This window comes from Geotrypetes seraphini, chromosome 1 (assembly GCF_902459505.1).
Source record: "Geotrypetes seraphini chromosome 1, aGeoSer1.1, whole genome shotgun sequence".
Lineage (NCBI taxonomy): Eukaryota > Metazoa > Chordata > Amphibia > Gymnophiona > Dermophiidae > Geotrypetes > Geotrypetes seraphini.
The window spans coordinates 351,974,134-351,998,821 of record NC_047084.1 but is presented as its reverse complement, the minus strand read 5'-3'; the positions used below and the strand labels follow the sequence as shown (position 1 = coordinate 351,998,821).

The 24,688-nt window shown below is 43.2% G+C and overlaps 1 protein-coding gene across 11 annotated transcripts in view; it reads left to right on the top strand.

The window, feature by feature from the left end:
* The window catches only part of SEPTIN11 (septin 11), a 211,221-nt gene extending 199,922 nt beyond the window's left edge, over positions 1-11,299 (top strand). For 3 of the 11 annotated variants that reach the window (XM_033914255.1, XM_033914339.1, XM_033914275.1), the window contains exon 10: positions 1,930-3,119. In XM_033914255.1, coding sequence (XP_033770146.1) covers positions 1,930-1,984 — 55 coding nt within the window. In that variant the 3' untranslated portion in view covers positions 1,985-3,119. Of the gene's footprint in view, positions 1-1,929; positions 3,120-3,210; positions 5,435-10,694 lie in introns of those variants that run through there. The other 8 variants (XR_004536452.1, XR_004536451.1, XR_004536449.1 and 5 more) reach the window with 8 other exon arrangements.
* Positions 11,300-24,688: the final 13,389 nt, after the last annotated feature.

Genomic DNA, 24,688 nt, shown 5'->3' with positions numbered 1-24,688 from the left:
TATATCAATGGCCATGCACTAATGTGGCCATTTTGAAAAATTACTGCATGTGCACTTATCGTCACCCATTTTGTAGGTATTCAAGACTCATGCGCTATCTATGCACTAACCAGTTAGCACATGGCATTATAGCTGTATTGTTTAGCATAGGAGTGCCTGCTCTCTACCCCTGGCACGCACCCCTCAAAACAAAAACGTTTTAGCATGCAGCTATTACACACACATTTGACAGATACAGTGGTACGTCATTTTAAGCTGCATTTGACATGCATTAATACCTGACATAGCTTAGCAAAAGGGCCCCTAAGTTTGGTAAAGTATGCCAAATGGAAGTGTAAAAATTTTTGCTGATGATTTTACCATAAGGAAGTGTTAGTTTAAGAATATACAGTGGTACCTTGGATTACGAGCATAATCCGTTCCAGGAGCATGCTTGTAATCCAAAATGCTCATTTATCAAAGCGAGTTTCCCCATAGGAAATAATGGAAACTCGCTTTGATAACCTTACCCTATTCAGATTAAAAATATTCTTCCACCCTCCTCCTACCCCTCATACTCAAAAGTCAAATTAGGACAGAAATAGCTCCCCCCTTTCCTGGATGTGTACGAAAATAAACAAAAACTGACTCATAATCAAAGACCTATTATAGTGAAGTAATATATGATGTCAACGGCCCCCAAACCAGCTTAAAATAAATTACTGTGTCCCAAACTATCGACATTCATTTTTTCATATCTATAGCTGGAGCACAAATTTGCCCACCAGGAAGGAAATTTTAGGCGGTCATAGTTCTTCCAATTTCGGGTTACCACCTGCATGGCTATCCCAGTCATGACAAGAAAAAGGCGGCATTTATAATGATCCATAGGGGGTTTAACATGTAATAACATTCCACATATGACCGACTGCCTCATACGTCAGTGGAATTGATGATTCCAATATGTTGTTAATCGTACCCCATATTGACCTTCAAAAGTTAAGTAGCAAAGGACAGTAGAACAACAGATGATCCAGTGTCCCTATGTCCAGATGACAATGCCAGCATCTATTAGATTTAGAACTGTCTAACTTGTGCAACCTAACAGGGGTCCAAAAAGATCTATGTAACGGAAAAAAACCATGTTTGTCTCATAGATGTTGACGCTGTACATCTCATCCTTCAAGTCCAAATTTGTGGCCATTGAGATGCAGAAATATACTGCTTAATCTCAATGCTCCAAATGTCTCTAAGACCATTTTTATTTGTTTTTTATTCAAGAATTCAGATATTAATTTATACCACCGGGCAGCCTGATGTCCTAACAAATCTATCTGGAAGCATAGGACCTGCAAGCTGTAATAATTTTTTAGATTTTGCCAATCGGGGAACCCCTTCTGAATGGCTTGCTTCAAAAGTAACTTCTTTCTAAAGACACTTTCTTGGCAGTGGTGAAGCTAAGTAGGCAGCCCGAGCTAGAATATGACTAGATGGTCCAAGTGCTAATGCCAGCTTTTACTCTGTAATTTGTGGTAAACGTTTAATATGGGGCACAAGGAAGGGATACCATTGTGTTAAATTCTTTGCTGGTAAGTGTAGGTTTAATTAAATGAAATGGTGACTTTTTTAATGCAAGACAGCAACAGAGATTGCCTCAAGAACTATGTCTGCTACCCAATGAGTTGCCATTGTGGACCTGGAGCTGTTTCATTGTGACACTGATATCAAATGATTGTCCGGGTCGGATTCACCCTCAGAGACCCACCATGTGCTGTTTTGTTTTTAACCAGTCTAAGGGAGAGGGTTTTCAAGATGGCCATTCTTATTTCATTTAGATAAATAAAATGAAGGTTCACTTGATAAACCAGACATATTTTAGGCCTGTTTCTGGTGTGTAAATTTAACTTACCTGTATGTCTTTTATTTTTTATACCATTCCTTCCTGGACAGAGCGTTTCCTTTTCTGATACATTCCAAGAGGTGGCGGTCCATGTTTACGTTATGACTCCTGGATTTCTTTCTCTCCTGCTGATGCTCTGCCAGCTTTTCTTCTGCTCCTAGCTAGGTAGTCTCCTGTTTCTTCTTCTCCAGCACATAGATTGCTCCTCTTGCTAAATAAACTCTACACCTTTCTGACTCTGTATCAAGTATACTTAAGAGACTTTATTTTGTGTTTAAGGTATACAAAGTGTTCTTATATCACGGGCAGTAACAGCATAACATATCCATGCAAAGAGCAGCTATTGAAAGCCATATATATAGACGTTTGTTCCAGTTGCAAAGTGTAGCTTTTCTGGAGTCCCTTCTGTGTGAATGATTAAATGACCTCAGCTGGGCAAGCCTTGAGTAGGTGTCATGTTTAAAATGTACTGACACCTGTGTGGGATTAGAAAGCTGGGTGCTTTCAGCTGTCGAAGAACTGTCATGTACTCCTAAAGGCAGGGGGAGTCTTGCTGCTAAACCCAAATAAGTTCCCTTTCTGGAACGATTGAGTTAATAAACCTAAAACCTTTACAACTTGGTGCTTCAAGCTGTTCCACTGGCTATATTTGAGCATGCAACTGGCTAGAGTGTTTGTTGCCCAGCCTTTAATAGATAATATGTAATATATTACATGTTATATGTAATATATTACTTCAATTCTAGTTGAAGCTAATCATGCAAAATATTCTTTAAAAGGAAGGGGGGTAGTGGCAATAGGAAGTGTGCTACATTTTCTCATCTTGTCATGCTTATGTCTTCCAGCTTAACTGCTTGTTAAGTGTGCTTGTGCAAGCATGTGTATGCGTGTGCTCACTAACTGTGCAGGTGGAGGGAGATGGGGTGACCAGGTTTGCAGCTCAACTTCATTTCTGCCGAGATAAAACTCTGTCAGACTGCTTAATCCAGCTTGAGCTCTTTCAGATTGCTTAAAAGAGTAATTCAAATTCATACAATATTTATCCCCTTGGTTTTCTGTGCTTAAGAGATGGGGTTTATAAATAAAGATTACGGCTAAGCTATGTTTAAAACTTATTTTTAAAATGCCACAATGGCAGTACAGTTTGAGAAATTGAGCATAGATCAGTAATATAGAATTTTACAAAAGTGCAACTCCTCATCCCTGAAAAAAAAAAAAAAAGCCCTATGATAACAAATTTTAGGCTGAATTACCCCTTCCCTTCTGGCTATGTTGAGCTTGTTACTTCTGCGCATTTTTCTTTCTTTCTGTGTCTGTACCTTTCTTCACAGTAGTCCCTGGCTCTGCACGGAATAAATGATACCCTCGCAGCTAACTGGAATTGCTTTCAGCTCTGCATGTAAGTATATGAGGAATGCCTTGCCTTTCTGTGCCCTAACCTGATGCAAATTCCAATGGAGGATTTCAAAAACAGCTTTTTGCATGAGGAAGTTCGGACTGTTTTTGTTCATAGACCACCACTGGGGCAGCCCAGGCATTCTGGTTGTTGAGAGCAATGTTTCTCAACACAGTCCTCAGCATTCCCAGCCATTCCGCTTTTATGGCATCCACTCTGAATATCTGTGCCATAGATTTGATGGCACAGCCTCCATTATGCAAACATACATCCCATGCATGGATATTCTGAAGATCACACTCAAAGGCTGGGCCTTGAGAACCAGCGGACTAGAGAAAAATATGAGAAGTGACTTGCTTTCTTTAATTTAGAAAATTCTAGAACATGTACTGTAAATCCAGGCCATTTTTTGTTTGTTTTTACTGTGTTTGGCACGGTGGAGTATTACAACTGCCCAAAGCACACAGCTAGATGGGGTAGATTGCTGGATATTTTACTCTTTTTAGTGGCCCCTAATTCTGTTAGCAAAACCTTCCACTCCCTTCTCATTCTTGCCCTACTGCTTGTGGAGCACTAGCAGACTTGTATTTTCCTAAGTAAGCACTAGAGCAGCCTGTTTAAGATTCCCTATCTTGCCTGCTTCCCAGACATGCAAGAAAAAGGTACCAAATGTAAGACATTAAAAACTGAGCATTAAGCAAGTATTCTAGAAAATTTGGGTGCTGAAACCATTATTGAATATGAGCAGAAGTCGGTATTTGAGCACCTAACTTTAGCCATGAGCATTTATGCTGTGCCAAAGGCTGCCGCTAAAGAATGACATGGGAACAGAATTTGTCCCATCCCCTTAGATACCGTGGGAAACCATCCCAAGTCATTCATTAGTGTCTATCTCAATCCTTCTACACCAGCATTCTTCAATGCAAGGCTTGAGGGTCAGTGGCTGGGCCCATTCATACTCTTCTTCCCTCTCTCCTTAAAGAATGACATGGGAATGGTTTCTTACGGTTAACCATAGGGATGGAGACAAATTCTGTCCCTGGGTCATGCCTAATATACCCTCACCCACCCAGGCCCCTCATATGTTAACGCTCCCTTTGTAGTTATTCTCTATAGTAGAGAATGACACGGTGACAAAATTTGCCACATCCCTGCAGTTAACCACACAAAACCATCCCCATGTCATTCTTTAAAGAGAGAGGAAATAATCAAGAGTATGAATGGGTACAGCCACTGACCCTCAAGCCTTGCATTGAAGAATACTGGCGTAGAAGGACTGAGGTTGAGATACACTGAAGAATGACACGGGATGGTTTCCCGCGGTTATCCACGGGGGACAAATTCTGTCACCATGTCATTCACTACATAGAACTTGGGTGCTAAGTTTCTAGAAGACTGCCTAAGTGCAGTTGCATGCATAACTGTAAATTGATGCCAATTAACCATTTAAGGGCCATTATTAGGTGCTATTCCATAACACGAATGAGCAATTTGTGCACCACTCACAAAATTATGTGCCCAGATTTAAAGAATTTGGGGTTTAGTTCCTTTTCCCCCTCTCCTCACTGCAGCTTATAGCTTTCTATAAGCTTGTATTTGATTGTGCTTTTTGTTTTGGAAGAATCTAATGGTTGAAGTAGAAAAAATAGACTGAAATAGTTTTAATCCAGCTCATTTTCTTCGTCATTGACATGACTGTCCGTTTCTGCCAGGCCACTAAGCAGTAGACCTACTGTGTGTGTGGTCAGAGAGTACCTTTCACAGGATGAGGGGCCATCAGTACAGAATGGGGTTCCTTAATCTTCTCAAGTGACATAGATTTGTAACTTTTTTTTAACTGAAAATAAAACTGTGAAAAGCAATAGAAGTAATGCATTTGTTAGTATGCCAAGTTGCCTTAAATTGTAGCTCTAGAAATGATGCACTTCCTTGCTGTTTAGGGAAGTAATTTTTTTTTTCTTGAAATTGTGTAACTGACATGCCAGTATTATGTATTCTATGCATACAGTAAAATATTCCATTGTGCTTTATGTTGTCAAAAACATTTCAGTTTACAAAACATATCCTAACTTTTTTTTGTATTGGATACACAAACATATCATAAATGTGATGCCAGCACAGAGAAAATGTGTAAATATATATTTTAACTAAACATCTTACGTACATGTGTGTGTGTAGTCTTTGGGAGAGAGGATTTTTTTTTCTTTGTACTTTGCGTGGGTGGGTTGTTTTTGGGGGTTTTTTGTTGTTGTTTTGGTTTTTTTTTGTTACTGTGGATGTATGAACAGATTAAAAATGAATATCACTTTGTCAAATCTCTCTTATTGATGAAACCACAACTTGCCAATAATACAAATATCAATATATTATAAACCACCCTTCCTTTCCCTTAAGCCACTCTCATTAATCCAAAAACAGAAAACAATATGATTCTAAAATAACCAAGAGGCCTGTACTCTGAACTCTCACTACACTCAACCATCCTATTTATATTCCCCTAACTCAAAGCCATTTACTCTTACCCCACCCAAATACTCCCCAACCCACCTCCCCCCCTCTAAATACAGTACAATGCAGAACATAATGAAGTAGAGAGGGAGTTACAGCCAGAAATGTAGCTCATCAAGAATCAGTCTACATGTCCTGGGTGACAAGGACTGAACATACAGTAGGGATCTCAAATGGACTAAAATATTTTTTTATACTTAGGGGTCATGAGAGCACCTCTCATGTCCAAAGTCATCAAAGCATGAAAAACATTCATCTAATGCAGATGTGAAGGTGGTATTGGCAGTATCCAGTGTTGATATATATACTTGTTTTCCACAAGAAATGCTTTTCCCAAGATTTCACATCTATTATTCATCTTCCCAAAAAGGAGCCCCAGTGGGTTTAAAACCATGGACTTACAAAGTAATATAGATAAATGTTGCAATATCCTTGTTCAGAATCGGGGCCGGCTCAAGAGGTGACCGTGGCTTGGTCCATGGCCCGCCCGGTCATGCCCTGTACCCCAGTTCCCTTCTCTGATGGTACTGCTGATGCGGCTTCAGAGGCCAGCTGCTGCAAAAAGAGAGGGCCAGTATTGGTGTCGAGCAGTGGCGTCAGAGGAGGGAGGAGGGAAATCCAGCACTTCCCTCCACTGATGCTGGTCCTCCCTCCTTGCGGCAGCTGGCTTGTGAAGCCTAGATCTATTGAAAGTCATCCCTGAAGCCAAGCTTTTATATAAATATTTTAAGTGCAGTGGCTTTCGTGGGCAGCTAGATAGTGCTGTTTTGGATGATTCTGGCTTGTGGCCTCCCATTTGAACCTAGTTATTATACATATGAATATATTTTTTCATCAGCACCAATTTTGGGTTGCCATTCTCTATAGTAGAGAATGACACGGTGACAAAATTTGTCACATCCCTGCAGTTAACCACAGGCCTTGTTCTTGATGTGGAGCTGTTTGCTGCGGGATACTGGCTTTAAACATTAGCTCCTTAAACCACTGCTGGGTAATGGTGAATTCAAAATCAGGTGTCCCAAAATGGTGAACTACTCAACAAAAACAAAAAAAGGACAATGTAATCACAGATACACTTTATAAATTTACAAGAGGAGCTCAGAACCGTAAGTTGGTATGGAAATCACAAACAGGGACGAACCCTAAAGTGTGTTTCGGTGTGTCTATCATTGCTCCATCTTGAATTGATATAAAGTTGTTTCATATGATTTTAACGCTAATTTCTAATAGAACTGTTTATAAATAAGTAGCAAGGGTTCATAGAATAACTTTTTTTTTGTAAATTTTTAAAAAAAGATTTTTTGATATTTGAACTTCAACTTACCTCGTTTGAGTCAAAAATTTTGACTCATAAACTTTATATCAATTCAAGATGGAGCAATGATAGACACACCGAAACACACTTTAGAGTTCGTCCCTGTTTGTGATTTCCATACCAACTTACGGTTCTGAGCTCCTCTTGTAAATGTATAAAGTGTATCTGTGATTCCAGTGTCCTTTTTTTGTTTTTGTTGAGTAGTTTTAACCATTAGACAGTCAAAGTAGACTAATAGAAACTGATACAGTATTTCCTTCCCTGCCTGTTCCTCGGTTTGTTTGTTTTTTTAAATTTCCTTTTATCTAATTTTTATTGTTAACCACTTAGACATCTCGACAATGGACAGTATAGCAAACGACTAATAAACTTGAAATTGAAACTATGAAGCTGCACCCTGCTGGGACCTGGCCGCAGCGTTAGAAGAAAGAGGAGGGAAGTGTTCAAGCCACATAGTAAGCTTAATTTAGGGGCTGGTGATATAACAGCCCTAGGTGTTTGGCACTCTTTAGCACCAGCGCCTCACCTGGTCCATAGGTTAAGCTGGCCCTGTCCAGAATCTACTGCTGTATCTGCATTCCCCAAGGGCATGTGTCAGGGTGCATTCAACTTCCCCACATTTAAGACATATAGCTGTGTCAGCGCAAGCTGCTTGATTGGCCTGCATTTTGTGAAAAATAAGCCCTGGCGAGGATATGAAAATGACACTTGTGTAACTGTGTGTACTGTGCCAGCATAGGAGTCTTCTCCAATGGATAAATGTTGCTTTAAAACAGGCATTTGAACAGCCATGGGGTTTCAACTTGAGGAGACTTTCCTTGCAGTCCTTTCCCATTCCCCAGGGCAGGCAGGGATTCCCAATGCTATCTGCTGTGGAAGGATTTGCAAAGGAGGGAAGAAGGGAGCTGTGTTTCAACATCTAATCTTCTCCCAATGAGGAAACTTAGGCCCTTGTTTTAGAAGCATCCCCATGTGTAAAAGGCAGTGTTAAAACATCTGGAGAGACCCAAATTTTGAAATGCCATTTCAGAATGGGCCAATGAGATATAGGGAAGCTCACTACATATAAATGACAAGGGAGCTTTGTGGAGGCTAGGGAAAGGGAGTGACCAAGGTGGGGCAATACAGATTTGCATTCCCTGTTTCACATAGTGAATCCACATCGGCATGTGAAACCCTGAACGTTGACATTTACACCTGCTACAAGGCATGTCTAAGTGCTTGCTTTAGTGGCAGATATAGCTCCTGATAATTACTGGTCCCTATGAGGCCAGCTTCCCCCTCCCCCACATGTCCCTCCCCTGATGCCTGCTTTAGTCTCTTGTCCCTGACAGCACACCCAATACTACAATCAATCTCCCATATCACCTGACCCTCCCCAACAAAAACGACTTACCCAAATAGGGGCATGGGGATGACGGGGCAGCCTCCCCCAAACTGCCTTTGGGCCAAAAGCCCCCTTCATCCCACTTTCCAAAACAGGCCACGGCCTTACTGAGGCTCCTTGAAATCTGTGGGGTGGGAGTAATGTCCTCTTCTGCCTGATGGTCACTGAATCTCAAAATGGCAGACTTCCATATATGCCAATACTTGAGGGCCTTGGCCAGGAGTCATGTGCCAGGGCACTTTCTAGAACCTAGTGACATAGCCAGGGAGCCTGCCCCCCCTCTCACACACACAATTTGAGTTTAGCCCCCCCCCCACCCAAATTGATACACTGTCTGCTAGTTTGTCTGGCAGGGATCGCCAAGCTCTACAAGTAGAAGTTCTTTTCCTGCCAAAGCTTGTTTTCCTGAGCCACCACGCTCCCTACCCTGCTTTCTCCCATGCCCCCCCCCCCGTGCATGCTTGGTTTTAGTGAAATTGAGCATGAGGAAAGGAGGCCACCACACACATGAGTGAAAATTTAGCATGTGCAGGGAGGGGGCAGGACTCCCTTGTGCATGCTCAATTTTACTAAAACCAAGTGCGTGTGCATGGGGAGAAGCAGGGCAGGCAGTACGATGGCTCAGGAAAATAAACATCAGCTGGAGAAAGGCTTCCACTGGTAGAGCTTATGGACCCCTGCCAGGGTAAAATTTTGTGCTGACCTGCCTCTTTCACCCCCTCCCCCAAAAAATAAAAATAAAATAAAAACCCTTGAGGTCTGGCTACATGGCTGCTAGAACCTTGCAATTATAGGCCCTAAATCCAGCCATCATGTGTCACCATTAAAGGATGGTGGTCTTCTTCTTTTCTGGGTTTGTCAGTGGTGCATCTGTGGCCATCCCAGAGAGTATAAGGGAGGGGACAGGCCTTCTTATAAATTTTAACACATTACTATGCCACTGAAGCTGGCTTCCTATTCAAAGAATGTGCAATGTTTCAAGCCAGTCTTGGTATACACCGTAGTATAGTGATGCTCAAACTAGTCCTTGGGTCACCACCAATCAGCCAGGTTTATAAGGATTTTGAATTACCTCACACCTTTTTTCAGTAGTAACTCATTGTGTTACATTCAGATACACTAGGTATTTTCCCATCCCCAGAGGGCTTGCAATCTAAATTTGTACCTGAAGTAATGGATGGTTAAGTGGCTTGCCCAAGATCAAAAGGAACCATAGTGGAATCGAACCCTGCTTCTCTGGTTCTCGGCCTGTAATTCTAAGCATTAGGCAATTCTTCCATTAATAATATCTGTAGTAAATATCCATGAAATTTGCATGTGCTGCATGCTCTGTATGCAATCCTATCCTATGTATATTTTTAAAACTTGACTACCTGGATAACATCAGAGTTAAGATATATAAACAATGAAATGTGCATGCGATAGCTTTGCAAACATTTATAAAGTTTGCAAATCTATCCCATGCACCTTCATGGATTTCAAGATTTATATATGGTATCTTAAAACAAGCTAGCTGGGGAGCACACAAATCAGTACGAGAAATGATGCTTTAAGTAGCTGGGGTTGGCTTGCCTGTCTCATATCTACAGCTATGCACAAAGTCCTTCTCCCCTGCAGCATAACTGCTATACTGGGGAGTAGAGATGCTGGTTACTGCTGTGGCTGCCTGAAACCCACACTAATGCATCATGGTTTCCTTTCTGCATCTGAATATATGTGCGAGTGAAAGAGAGGACCATTTGTCAGACTTCTCACAGGCTGACTGCAAGGGGTGGGCGAGAATGGAGCCTACAAGGACATAGACCTCTGCTTCTACAGAAATGTGCTTTACCTACCCAGTTCAGTCTACCACCATCAAGCCCTTTCTAGCTGCAAGCCTTCCAACTTCCTAAATGGTGCAGTTTGAGGTGGTAGGTGAGGGATAGATTGACAGACACACTTATTCCTAAGGACTAAATCCAATAATGATAGCATTTAAATTATGGCAGTTATTGAGGTGAGAGGAGTTATGCCTTAGCTATGACCGTGTCTGTTTTGGAGGTGAGTTAGTTGGTTTGTTGCTAGTGTGGGAGGCCTCAAGGGATCCTGGTGCAAAACCTAATGTACTACACATCTCATTGTTTCTCCATTTTGACTGTTCTCATTAGAATTGGTTTTGTTTTTAATCTTACTATCTTTTTTCCCCCTCCCTCTTTTCCTATTTCTATAGTTTCTCCTTTATGTAAGGGTCCTGTTGGCAGCCTTATTCTCTCCTAATGGACAGTAAACATGGTGGAAGAGCAGCAGTATAGCTGCATGCCCGCTGGGAAAGTTATCCTTCCTGTTCATCATCATCTGCTATGTTTTCAATCTGGGGGGTCAGATGTCGCCTCACGCTGTGTGTTGCGTGTGGCTCTTTGCACACTGCTGGTTAGCATTAGTGTGTGCTGTTCTACAGGTTTCATAGAAAAGGGAAACCTCTAATTACATTTCGTCTACCAATTTTTCATGCTTCACTGTGTAAAGCATGAACAATGGATTCAAAGCTTGACTTGGCCTACTTATTTTTGTTTGGTTAAAAAAAAAAAAAATTGTGTATTTTGAAAAATAGTATTTTTGACCAGTAACGAGTGGTTATACCTCAAGTTCTAGAACTTTGGTGACAGGTGTCAGCTGTTTGGATGGACTTTTCCATACAGAGCCTGCCCTGGGTTCTTTATCATGTGGATCACAGTCTCTAAAAATCAATGTTGCATGAACAGATACATGGGGTTTTCTTGTTGAATCAACTACATTTTCAGCTGGATATTTAAAATAAATGACCTTATCTGAGCATATTTTGTGTATGATTGCGATATTGGGGGGAGGGGGGAAGAGAAAAGAGGTCTGTATGCATTGGCATTTTGTAGTGAGGTTTTAATCTAATATAGCTCTGAATGTTTATTTTTCTGAAAAGGTGTTTGCAATAGGAAGACACACCCATTTACGTATCCATGCTTTAAACTTCAGTGCTATTAAATGTTCACCTATTAAATTCAACAAGTGCCAAATAATACTTAAATATTAACCAGTCAATATTCAGCCAGCATTGCCCATCACTTGTTTTAAACACTGACCATCAGTAATATCCTGGCCTGACCAGACTGCTTCTGGGCATCTGAACATATGAGGATCTTGGCTAAATATCAGCCAGGACCCACATAAATAGATCTGTGATTTTCATTCTCCCTTCCCCTTCCCCAAGCCTACTTGAATCAGTAGGGATGGTGAGGTAAGATCTGGGGAGGAGGGGGCTACAGGTAAGGGGGATTCAGGAGGAGGAGTCCAGTCACGTGAGGGGGGGAAGGGATGTTTGACAGGGATAGACTATATCGGCGTGGGCCCATCTTAAGTTGCTACACGGAAGCTATGGGTGTGCTGGCTATTATTCGGTGCCAGCCCACACACAACTAATCAAACAAATAAGACTATATAAATAGCAACTAGTCACCTAGCAATATGAGCACCAGTACTAAATGTTACTAACACCCGCATAGCTGCTGGCTCTTCCCAAAACATCTCTCTCCATGGAATGGGATGCTTCATTGCGGCTATTTGGGCCGTTAGTTCAGCGCAGGGCTTTCATCATTGGACCAGTTTAGCGTGGCCTATGCTGGATTAAGGTAGAGTGCTGATTAGGTTTGGGGGGGGGGGGGGCTTTGGATCAAGATGGAGTGCTGATTAGGGGGCATGGGGGTCTTTGGATTGAGGTGGAATGCTGATGGGGGGTCATGGAGTGCTGGATGGAGGTTGGGTGTGAGTCGCGCTGAATTTGTCTCGTGATGAAAGGGCTGCACTGAAATGGTGGCTCTTAATTGGTGGCAATGAAAGGCCTATGCTGAACTGGTGGCTCTTAAATGGCTACGATGACTCGTCCTAGACCCTCTCTCCTCACCCCTTAGAAATAGCTGGTTAGTACTGCTGAATATCAGCAGCTGGCCCACACATGATTAAGTGGGCTGGAGCCTCTCCTGCTCACTTAAATTGCTTTGAATATTGACTGGTAAGCTTATATTTAAAACAATGTTAAGAGTCGGTGGTCTAATGCCGTCAGGCCAGCTGTATATGGCTTCTAATAAATAAAAATATATTTCTAATGTATTCTGTACTAGCTTATTTCTTATGACTCGTTTCAATATTAAATGATCGACCTTCATCAGAGCTGCCTCTGGTTAAAAAAAATTCACATTTTAATTGAAAAGCTGAAATGAAGTTTTTAATTGTTTATTGTAGATGTTTTCAGTAGCAGTAATGACTAAATTATTAGGGCAGTCAAGGCCGTGAGTGAGTCAGATGATGTTTTAAAAATGGCTGCCATGGGGCAGAAGCAATTGGGCTCACTACTGCAAACCTTGGGGAAGGGGGGTAAGTTAGATGGTTAGGGAAGAGCTTTTTGAGAACGTTTCATTTTTTGGGGGGGGAGATGAATTCTTTAGGGGAGGGTTATTTTAATCCCAATTAGAGCTGGAGATATCATAGGACCACCATAGATCCCTCCTCAAAAGGAGGGAACCTGCTAGAGAGCTACCAGCTTGGGTCCCGTGAGCCCTTTAAACTTTGCTGCTGACCTAAAGTTGGCTACTGCAACTTCCAAGGCATTATGAGCTATGACATGACCCTCATGATCAAGCTTGCCTGGACATTAATAAAGGAAATGCAGTTTGGTAGCCAACTGAACAGAATACTTTTGACTGCAGCTCTTACCTGTTAGAACATGGATGGTCAACCTCAGTACTCAAGGGTTGTAAACGAGTCAGGTTTTCAGGATTTCCTCAATGAATATCCATGAGATCTATTTACATGCACTGCCTCTATTATATGCAGATAGAACTCATTCATAGTCGTTGGGGGAAAACCCTGAAAACCTGATTGGGTTGTGGCCCTTGAAGACTGATGTTGCCCACCTTTGTGTTAAAGTCCATCCATCTTTTTATTGTGATCCTAAAGCAGTGATTCTCAAATATGTCCTGCAAGAACCCCAGGCAGTCAGGTTTTCAGGATATTCACAATGAATATTTATGAAATCAGTTTGCATACCCTGTCTCTTTGATATGTAAATCTATCTTGTACATATTCATTGTGGATAGCCTGAAAACCCAACTGGCTAGAGTTCCTCCAGGACAGGTTTGGGACACAGGACACCTTTTTGTAGTTAGATGTTGGTAGGATTCTACATGTAGATAATGGTACACAGAAAAGCCTTTATCTACATACAGAATCTCATCACCAGCCACAAAAAGAGGTGTCCTGCGTATACCAGTGAATGGAGTGCTAAAAGAAAAGAGCATCCTCTGGGGCACTTTTGTAGCTAATAGCTACAGCAAACAATCCACTTCTCAGGGCCTAAACCAGGGTTGTCCAATGTCTATCCTTGAGGGCCACAATCCAAGTAGGTTTTCAGGATTTCCCCAGTGACCTTCCATGAAATCTATTTGCATGCTTTGCTTCCATTGTATGTAAATAGATCTCATGCATATTCATTGGGAAATCCTGGAAACCTGGCCTGGCGAGGGCTGAGGATGGGCATCCCTGCCCTAAATCATCTGAGCAACCCAACCTGCAAAATCAGCAACATTAAGATGATGGCCTCACAACAAGAGTCTAAGAGTGGTGAGTCACACAGGAAAACTGCAAAAGAATATCATCAGTGCATCACAGAAGCTGGCATCCACCCTTGCTCATGTGAAAGCATGAGACACCCCACAAGCTCTGCAACATGGAAAAACAAATTGACTGAAGCTCTTCTTGCTAAGAAGATCACTGGTGGATGAGAAGAGGCAACAGAGATGGCAAGACACACATCAAGTTCAATAGAGACAAATGGGTCATTCTAAACAAAGCAAGGTAATTGCTCATTCAAATGAAATGTAATGCAAAAAGGCTGGTGCCAAAGACAAACATCTCCCCCCCCCCCTATTCTCAAAAATATAGAATATGACCTCTCTCAACTAGAGGCAGAACCATCCCAATAAGTTTCAGCCGCATTCCCACTTGAATTTAAAATTGTGACAGATGAACTTTTCCATCAAAATTCAAATTTGTGTCCAATGTACTTCCCTGCTTCAATTTCCTGCTAAATTCTTTCTGGGGAAAACTACCCGCCTCAAACCCCCAGCCGTTCAGGTTTGAGAACCTACTATATATAAGAACAAACTAAAGAAAGCCACAGCACACTGACTGAAATGTCAGTTCTTCTACAATAAACTCTGGAATCTTCACCAGCGGGTTTGTGAATCTTTTCTAGCTTTGCGCTGCAGGTACTCCAACAAAAACCTTTAGCCCCGCTCTAGGTGTATACATTCTGTCACATGCCCTGAAGACTCCAGTCTGAATTTGCAGCTTTGACTACTGGTTTTGTCTCTTCTGCTCGTGATTAATTATACATTTATAATTCATTTCATTTGTCTTTTTATGTGGGTTTTGCCCATGTGCTGTGGATCTCTCTTTGGGGATATCCTTCGGTGAGAGATCGCAGACTTTTGTATTTACATTGTCTGCTTCTGGGGGGGGTAACTGTTAGCAGACCTGCAGTAAGCCCCTCAGACAACCTGAAAGTCAGATCAGGTCTCTGAGATCGTGAGCCACCTCACCCTAGGTTCATCCACAAAAGGGTAGAGTGTAGGCTGCACGGTTCCATGGAGGTACGCCAGGATTGGAACTGGACCGCATCTTCCCTAATTTTCCTGTGAGGTCCTGGGAGTCCCTGTCTGAGGTGACTGGGAAGGTGAGGCGGTCAGTAGATCTGAAATCCAGTCTTTTATCAGCTCCTAAGATATGATCTCTCTGCTTGCTCTGTGTCAGCTGGCTGCCATTGATTTCTATAGCAGCATATGTCTCTGTGTGTGTCTGTGTACCCACGAGTTTGGCGATTTGGGGTGGGATCCTAAAAAGGGGTTTTGGTTGGTTTCCCTGCATGCCTTAGTCCCCCACCTCCTATAAAATCTAAATATTGCCGTTTTTCTGGTTCCCTGTGATTTTCCCGGGCCGTTTTAGGGCAAAATCAGCACCCACGGTGGCCATCTTGGATTTTTATTGAAACTTTTTAAAGTATCATTTTTTGGCCTTAGAAGCTTCGTTTTTGCTCCAAACTTCACTAATGGCCTCCTCAGGACTTGGTGGCATGAATTCATGCCTCATTTGCGGGATATGGCTAGCGGTTTTGCAGCTGTATTTCTTCTGTGCCGTGATGGGGATGTAACATGCGCAAATCCTGCCCTCAGGAGAGGTCCCGCTTCCCTCCAGTTTGAACGGAGACGCTTCTGAGGCATCTGGCGCATCTAAAAAGGATGCGGAAGGTGTTTTGATAAACTGCCAGCGTACTGCCGGGGGAAAAAAAATCTCAGAATTATGCTAAGCGCCTTTTGAATCTGAAGCACGCAGAACAGCCCTTGCCGAGGGTGCATATTTTTCCCCTGAGATTTAAAAAAACGAGATATCTGGATTCTGGGTATAAAAGGGCTGCCTATTTTCTTCTACTCAGAATCTAATAAGCAGCAAATGGGGTCTGCCCCTCTTCTGGCTTCCAGCTTGCCTTTGTGTTTGCTTGCTGGGACATCAGGAAGCAGGCGGGCGGTTCCCGCTATTGCTTCTGCTTCGGTCTCTGTACCTTTGCTGTTGTAGTTTCTTCAGCAGTTCTCCGCAGAGGTGGCTACTCTAGAAGATCTTTTGGATTCCTCTGCCAGTGGATTCCCAGTCCTTGATCCTGCCCTGGCTGTGCGCAGGCTATTTAAGACTGGCCATTTGCCTGACCTTATTTCTGAGTCCTATGGTTTTTATTTGTATCACGTTTTTGTTTTTGTTTTCCCTTTTATACTTTACCTTGTAAGCTTCCTTAGAAATTGGATAAGCGATTAAATCAAATTTTAATAAAAATTTGAAACTTGAAACCTTGGCCTCAGAGAACTTCTGTATGTTTTTCTTCCGTGGCCCATGATAGGGCACATTCTGCGCCGGGTGACTGCTTGCATAGGTCTGATAATCCTGGTGGCTCCAGTCTGGCCCCGGAGGCCGTGGTACGCAGATGTGATGTGATTGAGTAGGGACAGGGGGCTGTGGCTGCCCTGTCATCAGAGGTTGCTCACGCAGGGCCCTATAGCGCTCCAAGATCCAAACCGCTTTTTCTTAAAGCTTGGCTCGTGAGCACGCGGTATTGAAAGCTGGGGGTTTTTCCTTCTGCAGTTATCACTCTGCTACTTCAGAGTAAGCGGAAATCTACTGTGTCAGCCTATGTCAAGGCCTGAAGGTGTTTCCAGGCTTGGTGTGAGAGAGCTCGGGTGGATCTCTTGGCTCCCTCCATCGCTAATGTCCTGGACTTCCTACAGGCAAGTCTTGGAACATGTCTGGCAGTGTCTTCGCTCCATGTCTAGATTGCGGGTCTTTCATGTTTGGGTCCTGCTGCTCTCAGGGGTTTTCTGGCGTCTTATCCGGACGTTGGATATTTTTTACGGGGCCCCCGGAGGGGGGCAGGTTGAGGCCTTCTTTGAGGCTGCCTTGTCCTTCGTAGAATCTGAACTTGGTTCTCCACTCGTGGGCTCGTCCGCTCTATGAACTCCTGGACCAGATCTCTCAGAAAGATCTGACCATCAAGATTGTCTTCCTAGTAGCAGTCTCTTCCGCACGTAAGTTGTCAGAGCTGCAAGCTTTTTCATGCAGAGACCCGTTTCTCTGTATCATGGATTCGGCAGTTTGCTTGCAGATGGTGCCTTCCTTTCTTCTGAAGGTGGTTTCCATGTTCCATGTCAATCAAGAGTTCGGTTGCCCACCTTCGTTCCGTCGGAGTCTAAGTCCAAAACTATCTAAGTTGCAAACTATCTGTTTGTCTTGGTGGGTCCAGCTTGCAAGGGCCAGCCTGCTTCCAAGGCTACTATCTCTAGATGGATCTGTGTAGCCATTTCCGCTGCTTATGTCTCAACAGAGAAGAAGCCTCCCCTTGGTGTGAGGGCTCAATCTACCAGAGGAATGGCTTCCTCTTAGGCCGAGTCTTACTCTGTTTCTCCTGAGGAGATTTTCAGAACGGCCACTTGGGCCTCAATTCATACCTTTTCCATGTTTTACCAACTTGGTGTGGCGACTAGGTGAGATGCTGCTTCTGGGGCTTCAGTCCTGGTGGCGGGCTCATTGGGGGGCCTCCCCTGATGTGTTGGGACTGCTTTGATGCGTCCCACTGGTGAAGATTCCAGAGTTTATTGTACAAGAATGAAAGATTAGGTTACTTACTTCGGCTAATCTTCTTTCTTGTAAATACTCTGGACTCTTCACACCAGCCCATCTCTTCTATCCGATTCACAGGTTGCCTGTCAGTAACTGGTAAGTTGGATTTCTGTCTTAACCAGCCTCTAAGAATCTCATTCTGGTCCCTTCTATGTTGGAGGTGTCCCAGGATAGTGGCCCCATTTGCTCCCTCAGGCTGTGTCTCCTTTTCCAAAGTTATACTGTTTTTTGCTATTAAAAGTTATGCAAAGTTAGCCTTTTGGCACTAATTGTGTTTTTTTTTTTCTCCTGAGCAGATTTGACTTGTAGCGGGGAGTCCCCGCACCCCTCTCTTTCCTTTCTGGTGTTTCCTGTTTTTCTTAGGTCTACCTGGCTTGTGTACAGACTGGAGTCTTCAGGGTATGTGACAGGATGTATACACCTAGGGAGGGGGCTAAAGGTTTGTGTTGGAGTACCTGCAGCTCAAAGTTCCACAACCAAAGTTTGCTATGGTGGCCCAGGGGTGAGTACCTGCCTGTGGGTGCCGCAGCCCCTTCAGCGGGGTGGCTTCCTTCCCTCGGGGTCCCTGTGCGGCTGCCCTCCCACTTTGGCTGATGCCTCTGTCGTCCGCCAGTGCCTCCCAATTCAAGCTACCCCGCTGAAGGGGCTGCGGCACCCACAGGCAGGTACCCACTCCTGGGCAACCGTAGCTGAGAGCTCGTTTAGCGAGTCAATTCTCGTTTTGTGAGGCACGATTTGCGGGAGTGTTTTACTTGTCTTGCAAAACACTCGCAAACAGCATTACTCACAAAGCGAGGTTTGACTGTACTGTATGTACTCATATTGCAAGTCCTTGCTTGTTTAGAACAGTCACTACACTCCTGCAGTGTCACAGAGAGAGAGAACCATCGGCTCACTTGTGATGATGTGTTGTGTGTATACTGTATGTACTTATATTGTTGTATACTTGTATATTGCTTTATACATATATATGTATATTGCTGTATACTTGAATTGTTGTATAAGTTAATTGTAATCCAAGGTTTTACTGGACTAAATAATTTTGTAAACCACCTTGGCCTGCTTGTTCAGGCTGGGTATTAAACATTAAAAATTAATATTGATTCTACAACACTTTAAGAACATGTTTTAAAAACTCACTTTGTGTTGAATTATCAACAGCAGCAAATTCCATAAATGAGACATACTTAAAGACTGTTTGCAGTCACTATATCAAGTGTGCAAGATTAAAATTAACATATTTATAGGATTGAAAAGCATTTCAGCCAACTGAGAGCCACAATGGAACTTCAGGGGCTGCATATTGGAGACCACTGCTCTAAAATACATGGTTCAGTTTATCCATCTTAAACATGAAGGAGATTTCAACTCTGGAATAAACTCATTTAAGTTTTCAGCAACTGAAAAGATCAGGTCTTCCAATTTCTTGTCAATCGCATCGCAGGCCTACCAAGCTGCTTTAGTTTGGAACTTACTTCTATTGTCTATTAAGCTTTTAAGAAACTTTTGTTTAGAAAAATGTTTTAACGCCAAAAGTATGTTCTATTTACTTGGAGTTTCATTTTGTAAATCCAAGATTTTGTTTCTAGTCTTAGTTTTATGTGATCTGCACTGAACTGTGAAGGTAGTTGCAGAATATAAGACTTAAGTGTAATGTAATATGTTAACAATCATGATACTAACCACAAGAGCCTAGGAGAACATATTTGTACTTACCCTGTCAACAACCAAGCTATGAAGACAAGGGACTTGAAAATGTCCTGAAGAAGACATGCAGCAGGTGAACATTTACCTGTTAGGAAATTGATTTCAAACTTTGGATTAAATAAATAACTTCAGTGTCTTTTATTTAATAAAAAGTCAGTTTAGAGTACAGTTTAGCATTTAAAGTCTCTTTTTAGAGTTTAATATAATAGCTTCTAGTGCAATGTGTCTAGTAGTCCTGAATGCTAGGGTTATGCATCTGAACCCAAAAGTTGCTTGCAGAATGCTGTCAATCATCTTTGAACTCCACCTCCTTCCAAGGCAGCTGCTCCTGCCCCCTCAGATTTTCTTCTGCAAGCAAATTGCTTAAAAATGTTTCTGCTCTGCGATTTTATTATTTTGGAGTTTGTTTTTCTTAGTGTTCAGTTGGAGGCTCAGTGCCCAGAGGTTCCCATTTGTTGAGACCTTTGTGTGGGAGAAGACACAGACTCTGCAGAAGTCTGGGGCTAGATTCCTCAGGGACACCTATCTAGCCAGCCTGCATTTGTATTTTTTTTAGCTCAGGAGCCATCCCCTGCATAGCTGCTCACATTCCTGATTTAGCATGAGCTTGAGTTAGAGGTCTGCACAGGAACGGGGATCCCGGGAATCCCACGGGTTCCCCCCCTGGCCCATGGGACTCCCACAGGGATGCCCCCCTGACCCATGGGACTCCCACGTGGACGCTCCCTTGCCCACGGGACTTCCACGGGGATGAAAACAGGCCTACCTAAATTCTGGCGATGCAGGCTTGCAGCTTACAAGTCCGGTGTCGCGGCGGAAACAGCCATGCTGAGCAATGAGCTCAGCATGTATACAGCTGAAAGCTTTGCTTGCTGATTTGTCCGACGGCGGAGCGGGGCCGCCGGACCAATCAGCAAGCAAGGCTATCAGCTTTGTACGTGCTGAGCTCACTGCTCAGCATGGCTGTTTCCCGCCGCGATGCCGGACTTGTTAAGCTGCATGCCTGCATCGCCAGAATTTAGGCCCATCCACAGCATACGTCAACTAAAGCACATGTATGTAAAACGAGAGGAGCAAGAACATGGTAAACAGAAGCAAGTATTTTACCTGTAAATCAGGCAAACTCTTATTGGAAATCAATAAAACCCAAAACCATGCAGAGGAGCTGTCGTTAATGTACAGCGGCGCACGGATCCAAAGAGTGAACATCAAATATGTCACACGTGAACTTCCTGAATAATTAAGGATCTTCGCAACACCTTTTCTTTTCCCGCACTTCAGTTATCGTATAAAAACAGCAATTGTTCTTGATATTTTATTTCCCTGAAAGTGCTGAAAAGTGGAAATGACAAAAATGAATGCTCTAGAACAGGGCTGCCCAAGTCTGGTCCTGTGCTCTATGGCTGAAAGTCTCCTTACTCTGGGGCACCAGACCTACCTCATACAAAGGCCGGGAATGCAGAATTGGTTCCGTTCTCAGTAGGGGATGCCGATCTAGCTCCGCTCTTCCTCCTTTCTGCCCCCTCTGTCATCCCATCCATCATCCACCCTTCTTTCTCCCCCTTCCATCCAGCATCTGCTCATCTTTCCTCCCCTTTCAGCCCAGCATCTGCTTCATTTCTTTCTCCCCCTTCTATTCAGCGTCTGCTCCCTCCCTTCCATCTGTATCCTCCCCCTCTCCTCCTTTCCATTCAATGTCTTCCTCCCCTCTCCTTTTCTTTACATCCATCATCTGTCTTTTTCTCTCTCCCCAGGCATTCCAGATTGTCTTATCTTTCCCTTTCATTCAGTGTGTCTGATCCCTCCCCCTTTCTAGCTACAGTCTGTCTCCTTTCACCTCCTACATCCAGTATCTACCCCCTCCCACCTGAAAACTCAGCTGCCACCAGACTGATGCAAAGCCTTCCCTCCGATGTCAGCTCTGACTTCGGGGGAAGACTTCTGGGTCGGCTACATATGGCGTTCTGCAGGCTGCCTCCAACCCCTGCTGTTATCTGGACTCGAATGAAGTGGTGGAAGGGAGTGCATTTTACACAGATGTCATGAACTGGGGAGAGAGGAAGGGAGGGAAAGAGATGCTGAGGTGGGGAGGGAATAGAAAGGGAGAATTGGGTGTGGGTGTGTCAATGAGCGAGAAAGAGAGATGGTTGTGTACACACGGCAAATGGAAGAAAGAGGAGAATTTTTGGTTGTAGGGAGGGAGGTACAGAATATGATAGGGAAGAAAAAGATGAGAGTGAGAAATGTGGCAAGGGAACAATGGGACAGATTGAAAGGGATGCAAGAGGGAGGAATGTTGGACAGTGGTGAAGGGAATGGAGGGAGAGATGTGGCATGGTGCTGGTGGGTAGGCACGAAAGATGAGAAAGAGATAAATGCTGGACCATGGTAGGGGGAACCAATGGACAGCAACAGAAGATGGGAAAGTGGAAAAAAGAAACTGGGACCAACTTTATGGAAAAATAAGTCTCCAGACAACAAAGGTAAAAAACGGAATTTATTGACTAAAATATGTTAGCTTTGGGAAATGTATATGGCAGATGTCTTTGTTTTGTGTTCAAAAGAAAAGGAAATGCATTTCTGGTTTTATTTCTACAGTGTTGAAGTACTTGCTGACCCTTGCTGTGACTGTGGGGATCCCCAAGCACCGCCAGCAGAGGACCTCCTCTAGAGATGGCCAGAACTCCCCTCCACCAAGCGCCGCAGTCGCTGGCAGCATCCATAAGCCACTGAGGTGCCAGCATCTGTGACTCAGGGACGCTACTGCTGCCTGCCAAGCTTGGCAAAAGGGACCCCCGGCCAACTGCAAAGGAAGTCCTCAGCTGACAGCTTGTGGGTTCTCATCAGCTGAGTATTTATATTTTATATTTACATTAGAGGTTCTGGTAGAAACCCATTTACAAAGTATGTATTCTTCCCAATTAATATTTCCAAATTAATAAAGTATCTTTGCTTATTTGTAAATGGGTCTCTACCAGAGCCTTTAATTCAGTAGCATAATTAAATAAAATAACTATTTCTGAAGTTTATAGGGAAGGGTGGGGACGGAGGGGATTCCTCGTGGGGACGGGTGGGAATGGAGGGGATTCCTCGCGGGGACGGAGGGATTCCTCACAGGGACGGGTGGGATTTTGGCAGGGACGGGTGGGATTTCTGTCCCCACGCAACTCTCTAGCTTGAGTGCAGGTTGTTTGGCTCGGTCCCAGCTTGGCCGGGCTTAATAGTGGGCCGACTGCATGGTCTTCTCCTACTTCGTAGCGGGAGGTTTTCTGGGGGTTGATGCTCAGTCTGACATCGGTCTGACTAGCAGCCCAAAGATCAAGTTTGTTCAGTGAACCTGTGAGAGAGTTCTCCATTTGTCCCAGCTGCACTCCTAAGCTGAAGCAGGCAGGCACATGGCATAGTGATTAAGGCTATTATAGCCTATGGGGAAAATCAGGGAGGGATCTCCAAAAGTGAAATGTGAAGGTTGCTGTAGCTAGAACAAAGGTCCCCCTCTCTAAAACACCTTTCTCTGTGTTTTATGTGCTTCAGGGGAGTCCCTATGGGCCATTTTGGTATGATTTTGCTGCTGGCAGCCATTTTGGATTTTTTAAAATTATTATTTGAATATTTATTTAACCAATCCAAACCAATACAATAGTATATGCAAAGCATCATATAAGCAATGTACAAAAAATGAGGGAAAAATTTGCTAACAATGACGTACCAGTACTCTTTGGCACATGCATATTGAGAAATGACCTGTCAAAACTCCTCTCCACCCTACCCCCCCCCCACCCCTAGGAAAGGATGTATGCACTTCAACCATCAACTAGAAGCCAATTATACTCTGTCCATTACTGTGAGGATGCAGATCCAGACTGAGCATGTTGATTGTCATCATAAGCGTCCCATATCTTATATCTCTGCACATGATTTCTCCTGAGGGCAGTCAGCTTAGACATTTGTTGAATATAGTTCAATAGATGTACCCATTTTCTCTGGCATTCAGTACAGCAGGCCCAACATTCAGTAAGCAACACTCCATAGATTTAGGTATACTATGTCCCAGCACCTCTACAATAAACTGCAGTACTCTGTCCCAAAATATTTGTGCCTTAGGGCAAGTCCATCAGATATGTTCAAATGAGCTCACCTCCACATATATCAGAGCCTTGGCCATAAATAGACTTGATATGGGACTTGATATAGTACATCTTGTAGCCATTTTCCACCAAATTGCTAGCAATAGATACCTTAACTAAAGATTGAAATATTTTCCCCCATTCTTTATCTGAATAATGTTTACCAAGTAGCTCCTCCCATTGTTGCCTGTATTTCAGAGGCGCTTGGAGATGCGCCAATTGTGCAGTATATATTTTAGTTATACTTCCCCTTCCACTCCCCCCACCGTCAGAGCCATCCCAAGGGATGCCTGCTCTGAGGAGGTCAAATCCTTAATGGCCCGCCTTTTAATAAAACTTTCACTTTGCCTATAGGAAAAAAGATCTCTAGGTGTCAGCCCATATTCTTCAGTTAGTGTACTAAATGGAAGGAGCTTCCCATCCTCCCGAAGTTGGCCCATAGTCTTAAGTCCCTTCTTGGCCCAGCCCCTTAAGACTGGATCAAGCTTACCCAGGGCAAAATTGAGTACATAGGAAATAGCTGTCCCTGGAAAATAAATCTGCCCACCTAAGCAGCTAGTATGCACCCGCACTCAAAGAGTGAGTGTGTGCCGTAAAATAAGATTTTCTGTCCAGGCAATATCATTCAACAAAGACACCAGGAGCTAGGGCATCACCAATAGTTCTCTTCCCAGTACCTTCTGCTCCATGTGCACCCAGGATCTCCCATGGTCCCACTTCCAATTAGCTAAATAGCAGAGCTGTGCAGCTTGATAATTTATCATAGAGAGCATGGAGTCACTGGAGATAGCTCCCAGTAATACCTGCCTTTTCCAAAACTTGAAATAAGTAATAATATAATAATAATAACAACTTTATTTTTCTATACCGTCACAATCATGACTTTTAGGCAATTTACACTGAAGAGAACTAGACAATCAGCAAATTACAGAATACAAATAGTAAAAGTATAACATGTTTCTCAATAATAATCAGTATAGAATTATTAATTTTAAAATGATTTCTATTTAGGAGATAAATCTGTTAAATAATGCAGTCTTAATTTTTTTCCGAAATGCGCCATAAGTCAACCTGGCTCCATTTATGTAATTGCTTAACCAGGACTGCTATTTGCTTGTTTGAAACATGAAAGTTCTATCCA